This window comes from Armigeres subalbatus, chromosome 2 (assembly GCF_024139115.2).
Source record: "Armigeres subalbatus isolate Guangzhou_Male chromosome 2, GZ_Asu_2, whole genome shotgun sequence".
Classification (NCBI taxonomy): domain Eukaryota; kingdom Metazoa; phylum Arthropoda; class Insecta; order Diptera; family Culicidae; genus Armigeres; species Armigeres subalbatus.
In genome coordinates, this window is record NC_085140.1 from 185,805,436 (window position 1) to 185,819,776 (window position 14,341).

The 14,341-nt window shown below is 42.4% G+C and overlaps 2 protein-coding genes across 4 annotated transcripts in view; one reads left to right on the forward strand and one right to left on the reverse strand.

Annotated features, from left to right (window-relative positions):
- LOC134215621 (uncharacterized) overlaps positions 1 to 14,341 on the reverse strand; it is an 88,412-nt gene that overhangs the window by 11,133 nt on the left and 62,938 nt on the right. The window lies entirely within an intron of this gene.
- LOC134215620 (low affinity immunoglobulin epsilon Fc receptor-like) lies at positions 12,221 to 12,822 on the forward strand. Its single transcript, XM_062694771.1, has 2 exons — positions 12,221 to 12,354; positions 12,418 to 12,822. Exons 1-2 carry the CDS (start codon positions 12,277 to 12,279, stop codon positions 12,790 to 12,792), a joined length of 453 nt encoding a protein of 150 aa, XP_062550755.1. The 5' UTR covers positions 12,221 to 12,276; the 3' UTR covers positions 12,793 to 12,822.

Below are 14,341 nucleotides of genomic sequence, written 5' to 3' on the forward strand. Positions count from 1 at the left end.
TCTTCGTCATGTCGTGGCAAAGGGCGGGCCACGCAGAATTTCTGCAACCCCAACAACGACTGACTTCCACGGCAACGCACCACCCACTGCCATTCTTATGACCATCCGTACCATGCGAGGCTGCAAAATTGGGGGTTGACAAGAGCGCCCAACAGAGCATAGGTCCCCACAAGTTCCTATCTCACGCTTCCACGGGTCGTCCGATGACAAAAGACCGCCAGCTAAGGGTTGTGTACTTAGCTGGTAGTGCAGCCTGGGCACTGTTGTCCTTTTGACATCAGCTAGAGTGAGAAGGTACGCCTCGAGCGTCTGTTCACCAGGAGGTGCGGCTTAGCGTCTGCCTGGTACCCAGCGGCTGATTAACGAAATTCTGTATCGCGTCAGCTATACCTAAGGTGGCAGACCCACCAGGGCGATGTAGGTAACGCGACCCTGGCAACGTAGCTTACTGAAGCCTCTCAAATACCACGAAAAATGGAGATAGAAGAAAAAGAGAACGTTATTTTTGGCAACGGACCCGGCAACGAAATAAGGACTATGATTGGAAACTCGATACCTGGAATGTAAGGACCCTAAATGAACTTGGACGAGTGAGCCTTCTGGCTCGCGAACTGCAGAAGGTTGAGGTGAACGTGACCGCTATTCAAGAAGTTCGATGACCCAGATCCGGAGAACGTGAATTCCGTTTCGTGGACCCCACGATCAACACTGCATTCAAGTATAACATCTATCACAGCAGCGGCGGAAAAGCAGAGCATGGAGTTGATTTCGTAGTGATGTGCAAGCAGATGAAGCGAGTGATGCGGTGGAAACCCATTAGCGAACGAATCTGTGTGTTGAGGATACAGGAAAAAATCTTCAATTACAACCTAATCAACGTTTACGCACCGACAATCGATAAATCCAACGTTTTATTAAGGTGAAAAAACTTCGAGACTTTGTTGAATAGTGGAAGTGAAGTGCGTTAAAGAGCTGAAAAACAATAACCGCAGCTCCTGGCTGCACTTCTCAAGTGATGGCAGTGAGCAGCTTTATGAAGTTCTGCACCATATTATGTCGAGAATATGGGAAGACGAGGAAATGCCTGCTAGCTGGTTGGACGGCTTCATTTGTCCTCTCTTTAAGAAAGGGCACAGACTGGTGTGTGCCAATTACCGACGAATAACCCTCCTTAATTCGGCGAAAAAAATTACCATTATCACAAGATCTCATATACAACACGGCACGGCACGGTCTCTCTTATACAACACGGCAGACTACGGTGGGCTGGTCACGTTGTTCGTATGCTGGAAGAACGTCAAGCAAAGATAATATTTAGGAGAGAACCCAGAAAGGGCCGCAAGCTTCGTGGAAGGACGCGTACACGATGGCTTTTTGCAGTTGAAGAGGACCTGAGGGCGCTCCAGTGCAGAAGAATACTCCATTCGGCGTAGGTTCATCGAAGAGCTGTAGCCCATCAAGTATCAAGTACCATGCGAGGCTTACTTGTGTGCTCGCTCACACATTCAGTCCCTTTCGCTTACGCCACTTGTGCATCATTCTTCTGACATTCAGTCACTCGCCCGTGGGGGTTGTAATACCCCAACCTCCTATTTGTTTCCACTTTGTGTACCTCCTGTGCATCGTTTGGGTGTAGGACATTCGGCAGCTTGGTACCCACCTGTTGACATTTCGAAGCTCAGATAGTTCTCAATTAGTGTGGTGGTCACCCCGTCCTGCAATGGAGTGGCACCAATTACCTTACACGCCTATAATTTCTGAGGCGCCGCAGAAGCATCAACCCCCCGACACTCCTGCCAGGCTTATCGAGACTTTCGTGTCCCCTAATTCTGAGGTGCCGCATAAGTGTCAACCCCTCGACCCTCCTGCCAGGCATAGCGAGACTTTTGTGTCCCCTAATTCTAAGGTGCCGCAGAGGTATCTGTCTCCGACACTCCTGCCAGGCCTCATCAGACTTCAATCATTCTAACACTACCGACCATGCGTACCTGTAAGAATCGACTAGCTCAGGAATTCCTTACAGGGTCGATGTTCTCGGGAGGACACACTTTCTTTACCGTAACTTTGTCACAATAGTGGACCAATACAAAACAATTAAGACACTTTTTCTAATCAAGACAAAAGTTTCAAATACATTCAGAATAAGGTTAATCATACATTTATTTTGAGGAGATATGTGGGGGGGGGGGGTCTTTTAACGTTGCGGCCGTTCAGGATACGTCGAAGTCTCAGGTTGGTGCATGCATGATAGGCGAGAGAGGCATTATTGGCTTTTGATGATGGCTTGATGTGGTATTGTAGCCGAACTGTTGGCCCTTGTTTCGTCCGAACCGCGTGCTCGCAACCGGTGCAGTGGCACATCGGATATTGGGTAGCAGCAAGAGGGAGCGGACCCACCGGGCCTTGCTGAACCCTCACTTCCATAGCTTTGGCCACTGCTTTCCGGGGCGTGTGGTGTGGCAATTACGGCGGCTCAGTAACCACCAGCACGGGACTCGCCGATCTATCGAAAGGGGGGGGGGTTAGTTCGTCCGTTTGGGATTCAATACTACTCCCTATATTGTACTGAACGATGGTGCACATTCCATACGGGGGCTGATAACATCACTGGACACGATCGAACTCCCTATTCTCGGCGGGAATTCTTCCGAAGAACTCTTATTTTTTGCACGAAAACTTACGTGCCTCCGTCCTTTCATTTTCTCAAAACCCTCCTCCTTTCCTCTCCTCTTTTTTCCTCTTTCTCTCCAGGCCTTCACATTTGCTCTCCTTTTCCCTTTTGTTCTCCTGTCTACCTCTTTTTCCAGTAATCGATGCTGCCAACCTTTACGACATCCGATTGTCAATTAGTTGATTAAGGGGATGTTAACAGTATTTTGAATTTACCGTTCAATTTGTTTGTTAAGTTTGTTTTATAAATTCAATTTGTTAACATTATATTTAGTGTCTTGCTAACCTATACTAATTGAGTAATATTTACAACAATTTCTTCAAATAAATAGTATGAAATTGAATCTAACAAATCTAGCCTTAAGTATTCGATATTGGATCGAACCATTGTTCCGAAGTTGTTGGTAACATACCATGCGAGGCTTACTTGTGTGCTCACCCATACACTCGATCCCTCACTCTGTGAGGGTATTACGAGAATTACCCCCAGCTCCCATTCACTTGTACCACATGTGCACCACTTGGGGGTGGGGGGAGGGAGTGTAGGTACCACTTGCTGCTGAACCAGCAGCCCTCACTTTGTGAGGTCTCCACAGGCTCCGTTAACGAACTGGCTAATGGTTTCAGCCCCCAGGACATTCATCCCCTCGGCACGGGTCGCCTGACACCTTAGAATTCGGGTTTAGGGAGGTGTTGTACCGAACCTGACGATATGGCCGAATTTACACCGTTATCTTTATTAATTTACACCGCTATTATTATTAATTCACATAGTCTCAATTCATTAAATCAGTCGATAAGTTTATAACACTGTAAGTCCCATTCTTCCTATAAAAAGTTCTTTGTGGTGAACATATAGACTTTATGTACACTTACTATTCAAGAAGGCAAAACCAGCCCTCCCCTAACTATTACAAGAATTCCTTGGAGACCTATTCCGTTAATCCAATGAAATTATTCAACAAAAGGTACTCAGAGCAATTACCGTTTTGATTTTAATTATATGTCACTACTCATCACAATTGAAGGTCAAGATAACTTGGGTGGAAAAACAGCTCCTAATTTTCAAATCTATTTCCATAAATTTCAAGCGACCAAAATGGTATGAACTGTTACTGCACAGTTGGTACAAAATTAGCTGTTTTTGATACCCCTTAATGATTGATTGCATTTAGATAATATAAACTGGATTTAAAATAATTTAAACGGGCAACAGGGACTATGTCTAAGGGCTTGACGATCCCTCCCCAGGCCATCTGCGAGTAGTGGGGTTTGCCTAGGATGTGGTGGGGTTTGACAGTGGGCCCTGTTAAATTCCTATAAAATGCTGCATGTATCCGCAAGTATGCCCCACCAAAGCGACCGTGTTAGGTGGGACGCTGGGGCAGCAGGGACCATGTCCAAGGGCTTGACGACCCCTCCCCAGCTGTCTGCGAGTCAGGGGTTCTGCCTAGGAGGTGGGTGGGGTTAACAGGGGCGCTGTTAATTCCCTCCCAAAACCACATATCCGCAAGCAAACCCTATCAAGCGACCGTGTGCCGCTTAAAGCATACAAGCCCCTAACCCCGAATCCCAAGGTGTCAGGCGACCCGTGCCGAGGGGATGAATGATCTGGGGAGTGAAACAATCATCCAGGTCGTTAACGGACCTTGTGGAGGTTCCACAGAGTGAGGGCTGCTTCGATGGCAAGCGGGTGGCAGTGGGTGGTACCCACACACCCCCAAGTGGTGCACATGTGGTGCAAGCAAATGAGAGCTGGGGGTATTACTCGTGATACCCCCACAGAGTGAGGGACCGAGTGTATGGGTGAACACACAAGTAAGCCTCGCATGGTACGCATGGTCGGTAGTGTTAGAACGACTGAATTCTGGTGAGGCCTGCCCGAGCAGCACAAGTCAGATAAAAATGGTTGCAGCAATTCGATTGTGACCAGTTGTGGTCACATAAGAGTTGCAGCAAGCTATGTGGAACATGTGTGCTGCTAGGGTGGCAGGAGTGTCGGGGGGCAGATACCTCTGCGGCACCTCAGAAGTAGGGGACACGAAAGTCTCGCTGCGTCTGGCAGGAGTGTCGGGGGGTTGATGCTTCTGCGGCACCTCAGAAATCGGAGACATGTAAGGTAAGTGGTGCGACCCCGTTACAGGATGGGGAGACCACCACACTGGCTGAGGACTACCTGGGCTTCGAAATGTCAGTGGGTGGGTGCTGCCAGCAAAGTACCTAATGGTGACCTATTGGCAGTATCAAAGCCTGGGTAGGTGAGTGTTAGGCACGCCTGACGTGCCGGGTGTTCCACGCCCAAACGATGCACAGGAGGTGCACAGAGTGGATAAAAATGGGAGATGGGGGTATTACAACCCCCACTGAGTGAGTGACTGAATGTTAAAGAGAGTGGTGCACAAGTGGTGCAAGCGATCGGGAATGAATGTATGAGCGGGCACACAAGTCAGACTCGCATGGTACGTATGGTCAGTGTGGCTGCTTAGGCAGTAGTGTGATCCGGCTGTCAGGGACGGATTGAGTTAAGTCTCGCTAGGCCTGGCAGGAGTGTCGGGGCATATACCTCTGCGGCACCTCATAAGTAGGGGACACGAAAGTCTCGCTATGACTGGCAGGAGTGTCGGGGGGTTGATGCCTCTGCGGCACCTCAGAAATAGGAGACATGAAAGGGTCTGCCTCGTAGCTGAGGTAGGAGCGGCATAGGAGCCACCAACCTAGGGTCGCCTCCGGCTTGGTAGACAAGTGGTGCCATTCTGTTGCAGGACGGGGTGAGCATCATACTGAATGACGACTGTCTATGCTGTGAGATGGCGGCATGGGGGTACCCCCTGCAGGGTACCTGATCTTCCTCTGCAGTCATTCAAGCGGCATAGACAGGTGAGTGTTGGGGCACATGTGGTGCCAGTATGTCTTGTGCAAATGTGTTGCATGGGGAGTGTCGAAGAGTTAAGGCGCTTACGTGCACTTGTGTACGTCATGGAGGGGGCGCAATGCCCAATAGTCATCCCCCGAAGTATTGCTTAATTGCGGGCCGGGGGAATGACTGGAGAGGAAGGAGTTGGTTTTAGTGGGTCGGGAGTGGTGATCCCATCCCCACACTACCTGGGTTCGCCTCCCCAGGTGTCTGTTTGCAAATTTTCATTACCTTCGTTAAAAAAAAAAAAAGGTGGGACGCTAAACAGCCCTGACACGACGGCCCTTCGACGCGACAAGAGGTTTGCGCAGGCCCAATAAGCTGCCTGGAAAACCAATAATTACGAACAATATAAGAGATAATGCGACTCGATATAATCGGCAAAGACCTAGGCGACGAATAAAGGATCACGATTGGAAGCTTGGAACATGGAACTGCAAGTCGCTAGGTTTCGCAGGTTGCGACAGGATGATCTACGATGAATTACATCTCCGCAACTTCGACGTCATGGCGCTGCAGGAGATTTGCTGGACAGGACAGAAAGTGTGGAAAAGCGGGCATCGAGCGGCTACCTTCTACCAAAGCTGTGGCACCACCAACGAGCTGGGAACCGGCTTCATAGTGCTGGGTAAGATGCGCCAACGTGTGATTGGGTGGCAGCCAATCAACGCAAGGATGTGCAAGCTGAGGATAAAAGGCCGATTCTGCAACTCTAGCATCATCAACGTGCACTGCCTACATGAAGGGAGACCCGACGACGAGAAAGAAGCGTTCTAATTATCAGGATATTTTAAGATATTACGGGAGAATCCTTTAAATTTCCCCGGAAAAATCTAATGAGCTGTCCCAGGAGATTCTTCCAAGTTTGTTGAATTTTCAACTGGAATTGCTCTAAAGTTTTCACGGGAATTTCTTTGAAATTTTCACGGGAAATTGTTTAGGAGTTTTCTTATGCCACCGGGCATGCATACTTCGAATTTAACAGAATTTCCTTGTGTTTTTTTAAAGTTTCACAAAAACTGTTTCCAACGAAATTTCAACTGGATTTTTTTATGGAATTTCTTTGGATTTCTTCGTGAAATTTCTTATGTTGTCTATTAGTAATTCATCGAAAATTCTACGAGAAAAATTTTAAAAGACGAAGTGTCGTTTGGTTGAAACTCATTTGACCGAATACCACATGGCCGAAGTAATCTATGATAAAAGGTCGAAAGACAAAAGGTCGAAAAGACAAAAGGTCGAAAGGACAAAACGTCGAAAGGGACAGAAGGTCGAAAAGACAAAAGGTCGAAAGGGACAAAAGGTCGAAAAGGACAAAAAGGTCGATCAAGAACAAGTTGATAACAAATTTTGAGTATTCTAAAGGAATTTGTGAAATGCATTTAACTTCAAGCAGAAATTACACACCCGTCTCATTAATCAAAGTTGAAGAATGAGCAATTTTCAAAGAAGGAGTAATGACTATGAAACAATATTATGAATATCTAGATAGTACTGTTAGAGATGAAAAAGATTGTTGAATTAAAATTTGTATTGCGCGAGACAGAGTTGTTCTATACAGTTTTCAAAACATTGCTCTTTTATTTTCCATTATTTTTTCCACACACTTTCACTTAATTTTACACTATTTTTAATAAAATTCATTTAATGATGTTACTTTGATCTGTGAAAATAGTGCATGCCTCAGCCACGCAGACGCGTGCATTAAAAATACACATACAATAAGTGACATTTAGAAAACTCAAGCATCCGTCTATTAGTTGTACTTACTGTATGAATTTTGTTTAACTGTTAAAAAATGTGAATAATAAAAGAGCAGATTTTTGGTCAACTGGGTAGGCCAACTCTGGGGCGAGATTGATTCTCTCCGTTTCAGTTTCTTGTCTATTTCAACCGAGAGGGACGCATTTCTTATTGATATTTTTTTTCGACCTTTTGTCCCGTTCGACGTTTTGTTCTTTCGACCTTTTGTCCCATTCGACGTTTTGTCCTTTCGACCTTTTGTCCTTTTCGACCTTTTGTCTTTCGACGTTTTGTCTTTCGACCTTTTGTCCTTTCGACCTTTTGTCTTTCGACCTTTTGTCCCTAACCCTGGCCGAATAATATGTTGAGCCGAAAGCTATCTAGCCGAATTCCATTTGTCCGGTACGGTTATTATGTGGAAAATGGTTTAGCGGTACGACCAAACTAACCTTTTGGTCGAAAAAGCCGCATGCCCCAACAGGTCGTTTGGTCAAATAGGCCTTGTCATCGAAAATTCCATTTGACCGAAACGGTAGTTTAACAGGGAGGGAAATTTGGCCAAAAATGTTATTTGGCTGATCGGACTATACGGCGAAAAACGTCGACCCGTTTAGCCAAACGCCATTTTCTAACAAATGAGCTGTCGGAGCAAACGTCTTTTTCGGCCAAATTATCAGTTCGGCCGTATGATCTTCACCCGTACGTCGCAAACCGTTTTCGACCTTATGTCAGCTCGTCCGGCCAAGCAGCATTTTCGGTCAAACGATTTTTTTTTCGGCAGCTCGGGCAAACAACACCATATGCTTATTCCGACCAAATGACCCTTTTCTACCAAATTACCATCTAGACCTTTTTGGCTAAATGACCTATTCGATTAGACGACTTTTAAGTCAAATGACCTGTTCGGCTGAACGACATTATCGGCCGTATGTCTATTTCGGCCACATGATTTTATGCCAGTCGAGTTTCGGATTAAGGACATATTCGGCCAAACAATAAACGGCCCTTCCCTGTCAAAACATTTGATTTCAACGTGAAATTCTGTGGATTTCAACAGGAAATCCTAAGAAATTTACGCAGGTAATTCTTCGAGATTCCAAAAGAAAATTCTTTATAATTTACCCGGGAAAATTCTGGAATTTGCATTGTTAGTGGCTTCAGTCGTCTAAGTGTATTTGCAAGCCATGGAGTGTGAGTTTGATTCCCGCCCTAGCAAGGAGAAATCATTTCGTGAAGCGGAAAACGCTCCACTTGTTCACTAGGTGCTGTGTGAATGTCCTGTCCGTTGTCTAATGTTAAGTGTTCAGTTTTCAGTCTGTGCGAGCTCTGGTCAAATATGGTTATCCTGTCTTTCTTTATTTTAAAATCTACAAAAAGATCTTCCTAATTTTTGAGGAAATTTACTCAGAATTTTAACGGTAGTGTTTTCGAGATTTCGAAGGATATTCTTCAGAATTTTTATTAAAGTTCTTAGTTTTTACGAAAAGCTTTTTCGATTTTTGAACGAAAAAATGTAAGGAATTTTCAAGAAAAATAGTTTTTTCACGAGAAATCCTCTGTAGTTTGAACGGTATAGCCATAAACTGTCGGCGACGACGGCGCACACCTCTAACTGAGTGGTCCTCCGGGAAATCTGAAGGATAAAAACTACTAAATTTTATCGTTAAGCACCAAGATTTTTCTGATGCATTTGTTTTTGTATTATGAGTATGCACTTAATGTTGTGGCTTATACATGCTGTGGCTGTTCCGAAAATTCCGGAACATCCGTAAAATAAAACAAAAAATAATGAATTTCATTGCATAGCACCATTTGACATTCTATCAACGGAATTTATTTCATTTGATTTATTCAAACTAAGGCCTCTGCAGTACATAAAATTCATCTACATATTACGAAACGCTAGAATCGTCAAATTTAGCGTTACGTAATTTGTGAACGAACCCATTCCGGATATTCCGGAGGACCATTTGGTAGCATAAGTCACAATGTCAATGCTGTACTCAGAATGTACATACGAATGCTTAAAAAAATATCGGTGCTATGAATTGAAATTCATAAATTGGCCATTTTTATGAATGTTCTTGATTTCCGTTCTCTAAGGGTTCTTTCACAAAATTCGTAACGCTGAATTTGATAATTTTGATACCCCACTCTCAGTCTCGCAACCCTTTTTTATGGAAGGTTTAATATTTGTACGGACCGTAACGCTTGGTCTGACTTCCTCCCTCTCCCTAAAGTGTTACGTAATTTGTGGCAGTCCCTTAGGAAAGCGAGAAAGGCACTAGCATTACTAGGTGTCTTGCATATATGAGATACGTTACGGATACACACTGATAATACATATTTCTAATTTTTTAATATGGGTAAAAATATTATTCCGGATAATCGAGCCATTTTCTTCGGATAATCGAGCCCCGGATAATCGAGCCTCCGGTTAATCGAGCCTCCGGATAATCGAGTCCGGCCTGTATTGGTTTTAATAATTGAAGAATCTTGGTATTGATGATTCCTGCAATCAAGAATTGATTGTCTGGGCATGCCCTCTCAATTAAACTTGAATATCCCTTTTCGTTCACTTCGGTCAACACTCAACACCTTCTAATTTCTTGATACATGCTCATACAAAATAATGCGCGAAATGAGCCATTTACTAGTATGTTCCGCACCTTCAATCGCTGCTCTACCACATTTGATAATCATCCTTCTGCGGAAACGGTTTACTACACTCCTCTCAGCTTCCAAAAGAACCATAGATTAGCATAGGCCATTAGGATATATCTATAATATTAAGTAATTAAGTAATTGGCGTTTATTTGACGACTCAAGCGCTCGAAGGCATAACGGAGCCGAAAGTCAATTGAAATTATACTTATTACAATTTCATCTTTTGCTTCTTATGTTCGTATGTTAGTGTCGGGGAATCGAAAAACTCGCGTCTTGGTCGAGGTTAAGGAGTACGTACAAAAAAAAATTGGATGGGATAGGGCCTTGGGATTATATTGGTGTCCGTAGGTAGCGTTGATACAGTCTTTCCATGATTGATTGGCGTTTAGTGAGTAGTGGTTGGACATTAGCCGACACATTACCTTAATAAAGTCACCTACCCAAATCTCCTTCATCCCATTTTTGTTGCAACTTGTTGCAAATTAAAAAAAATCATTAAACGCGATTTGACGCTCGTATATATCACCTTCCATACCGCCCACCTTGGCAAGTGAGTCCGCTCTCTCATTACCCGGGATCGAGCAATGTGAAGGGACCCATATCAAAGTGACAGTGTAAAAGCGATTCGATAGAGCACTTAACATGGATCGTATTTCGCTCAGGAAATACGGTGAAGGCTGTACCGGCCTAATTGAACGTATAGCCTCTATTGAGCGTAGTGTATAGCTGCTAATTCTGCAACAAGGCAAACAATGTATCATTTGAAATTATTGTGCTTCTGTTGATATGAAAAGATGAGGAGGTTTTGCGCCTATTTGAGAAAGATCCCATGGTACTGATATGGGCTTTTCCCGGCTCCGAAATAGAGAAATGAGGAAAATCAATGCAAAATATTCTTGATTTGAAACAAAATCCAGTTGATTCTACCACATTATTTTTCTCTTTGTGGTTTGAAAACATTTGGAAGACCTGTTCTGAAAGGTTTTGTCGTTTGATTGCAGGAGCTTCGACTAGTTTGGATTGATGTATAGAACACCTTATCTGTATTTCTTAATGTGTTACTGAACAACACTTCCAACACAATTATGGGTCACTTCAGGACTAATTTGTGCAATAAAATATTAATATACGGTAAAAATTATCATGAATTTTGTATTGGAAACCTCTACTTGCCTAGTTGGCTGCTAATATTTTGGCCCAATGGGATTTATTCATTGAAATTTGCGTCATTGGCGTACTAAAGTCTAACGTTTCTAAAACATAATCTCTCAACGAAAGTTGAACATAGATTTCATCTGTAGATGCAAGTAACTATAATGTTTAATCTCGATGTTTTTTTTTCAACAAATTAAGCAAAATAATTGCTTAAGCAATACTGTCATATTTTGGTATGTCACAAACATTGATATCAGCAAAAATTGAACTACTGATTTTACACCAAGCTACTCTATATCGCGTGGAGTAATTTGTAGTTTGAACTGAATAGAAAATAAATGCCTTTAGAATTGAAGTACGTCTATTTTTCAGTTTCAGTTCTTTCTATACCAAAGTGACTAACGATTGTATATGAAACATAATTGTGGGAGAACTGTATGGGGAAGCGAATTATTAGTAAACATATTTCGAATTTATGAGTATCAAAAACCCAAATTAATTCACCTAGTAGTGACACTGCCATTCTTCCATTTAGCCAAGACACAAATCTTTTTGTTCGATACTTTATTTTCTTCCTGGCTGAACGTGATCAAACTCAAATAGGTAGTTAGTGATCAACAAGACTATGCCCCCCATCGAATGTACTTGTAAGAAAATCGGCTAATGATTACTGTATGAAATGTTGTATAATATTTTTTCCTTATCTATTGTGCACATACATACACACGGACAGATCTAGACCAACATTTGAATAGGGCATAACAGCCAAAATTTATTCATTCTGCATCCTCGTTTATTTACAATATATACGTAGACAAAGAACTGGAAAAAATAAGTTTTAGCTGTTACGCGCTTCTCAAGCGTTAGTCAAGAATTAGACATTTTCTGAGTTCTTCAATTAAAGTCGACCGGTATATAACAATACAGGTTTTTGAGCTATGTATGAAAGTTCGTTTAAGAGCGAAATTATAGCTTTCGGTAAAACTTTATTACCAAGAAAGGCAAAAATAAACAACGATCTCGTCTTGTTGGAGATGATAAGACATTGAATGAAGCATCCTATCGGGTACTGCGAAAGCTACCGCAAAATTAATTATCAGTGAAATTCCACATTTCAAACAGTAATCATGAGATTTTCCACAGTTATTTTTGTTTTGCTCCCCTTGACGATCGAAGCAAAACGATTTTTCATTCCAAATTTTAAGGTAAAACTATCTGAAGGTAAACTTAGCTAACATCACATAACCACAATTACCCATCTATCGTAGACCAATTGGCACAAGGCGCACGAGTTTTGCATATCGCTGGAGATGAGTTTGGTGTCGGTGGAATCGCAGAACGATCACAACGAGCTGGTAAAGTTCACCAAGCGAACGGATAAATTCTCAAACGCTTCCCGATTTTGGATTGGCGCCAGCGATCTGGCAGAGGAAGGGGTCTACACTTGGGTCTCCAGTAGCAGGCTGGTCACGTTTACCAACTGGGCGGAGGGAGAACCAAACAATGGGAACCAGTCCGAACACTGTATCGAAATGATCCACAATACCTACGTGAACAGAATTTGGCAGTGGAATGATATCGATTGTCGTGGCTTTCAGGCGTATTTCGTTTGCGAAGATCGAACGTGTATCTCGGAGTTTTGATAGTTTGATAAATTAAAGATTATGTTATACCGTTTTATCTCAAATCACACACTCATATTCCGAACACTCGTACATGGAAATTTATCTGAATAATTTCGTTATTATGGCATAATTGTCTCGGCAGGCGTACATATCAAGGACATTTTAATTGTCCAACAATGAGAAAACTTTAAAAAATTGCAATTCAGTGCATTTAAGGTGGTATTCGGAGTTTAAGACAGTTTCTACTATGCGTGTTCGGCATTTGAGACAAATTTTTGCAGAATAAAACAAGGTGTCTTTGTTCGAAGAGGTTCCTTTTCAAAAAATCAATATCTTTAAAACATCCACTACACGAAAGTATGGGCTTTACTCTTTACGCGTTTAATTGTTCTATCGGGGGTTATATTTCCATTAATTTTTTGTGGGGTTAAATCGGCTATCATTTCAGATTTATTTGGAGTTTGCACCAAGAATAGGGAAAAAATCTCGCTTAACTTTTCAAAAGGTCCTAAGTAACATTTTTTTCATGATTTAATTTGAGTATTGCAATCAACAGATTAACATGAAATATGTTAATTGCATTATTCAGATTAAATCATGAAAAAAATGTTACTTAGGACCTTTTGAAAAGTTAAGCGAGAAATGTTCTAGATCCTCGATAGAACATTTTAGTTTACCCACGATATGGAAGAGGAGATCATATACTTTCGCATGGTGGGTATTTCAGAGGTACTAATTTTTGAAAAATAATATTTCCCCATAGAGACACCGTGAAAATCATTCAACATTGATAGTGACAATCAATAAATTATGATAATCAAACGCTTATATGAAAGTTCTATTTTTTCGCTACCCGATGAAAACAATTGATCTATTAAGTGTTGTGATGATGAACTTTGCAACACATCTAAAAAATCACCAAAATGTAGAAATAATCTATGCCTCAAGGACTACTCTCCCGATTATTATTATTAATAAAGCTCATTTGCCAAGTCACGCGGTTGAAATTGCGGGGGTGGTAACTGCTGTACATGATTCCGTAAATGACGTAAGGGCCATTTTATTATCTTACCTTTTTCGTACATCAACATGTAACGAAAACGTTGTAAGTTCACTCCAAATTGTTACAGGTACCAACGAATCCATATTGGATACCAATCAACTAATCTCGAAGAATTAAGGTGATGTCTGTCTGTGTGTATGAATGAATAAGCGTGTGCATAGCTGAATTTTGTGTACCAAAACCAACCAGTTCTACTCATTGCTTATATATTTGGGTACATTCAGGGGCCCCAGAAATGTTTGACCTCGGGCCCCACAGGCCTAAATCCGGCCCTGATTGTGTGTATGTATGTGCGAAAATACATACTCACTTTTTAGGTGCTTATCCTTGTATCATTTACTTGCAACGAGTTGCATGCGACGGGGAATCCTGTCCCATTGTCTATTCAAAATTGACCAGATTGCCAGATTGAACTACGGACTCAAAAGTCATGGAAGAAAAATATTTTTTCATATTGCACGAAAAAGGCATTATTACCGCTAGGTGGATTCAAGTTTTACTGCG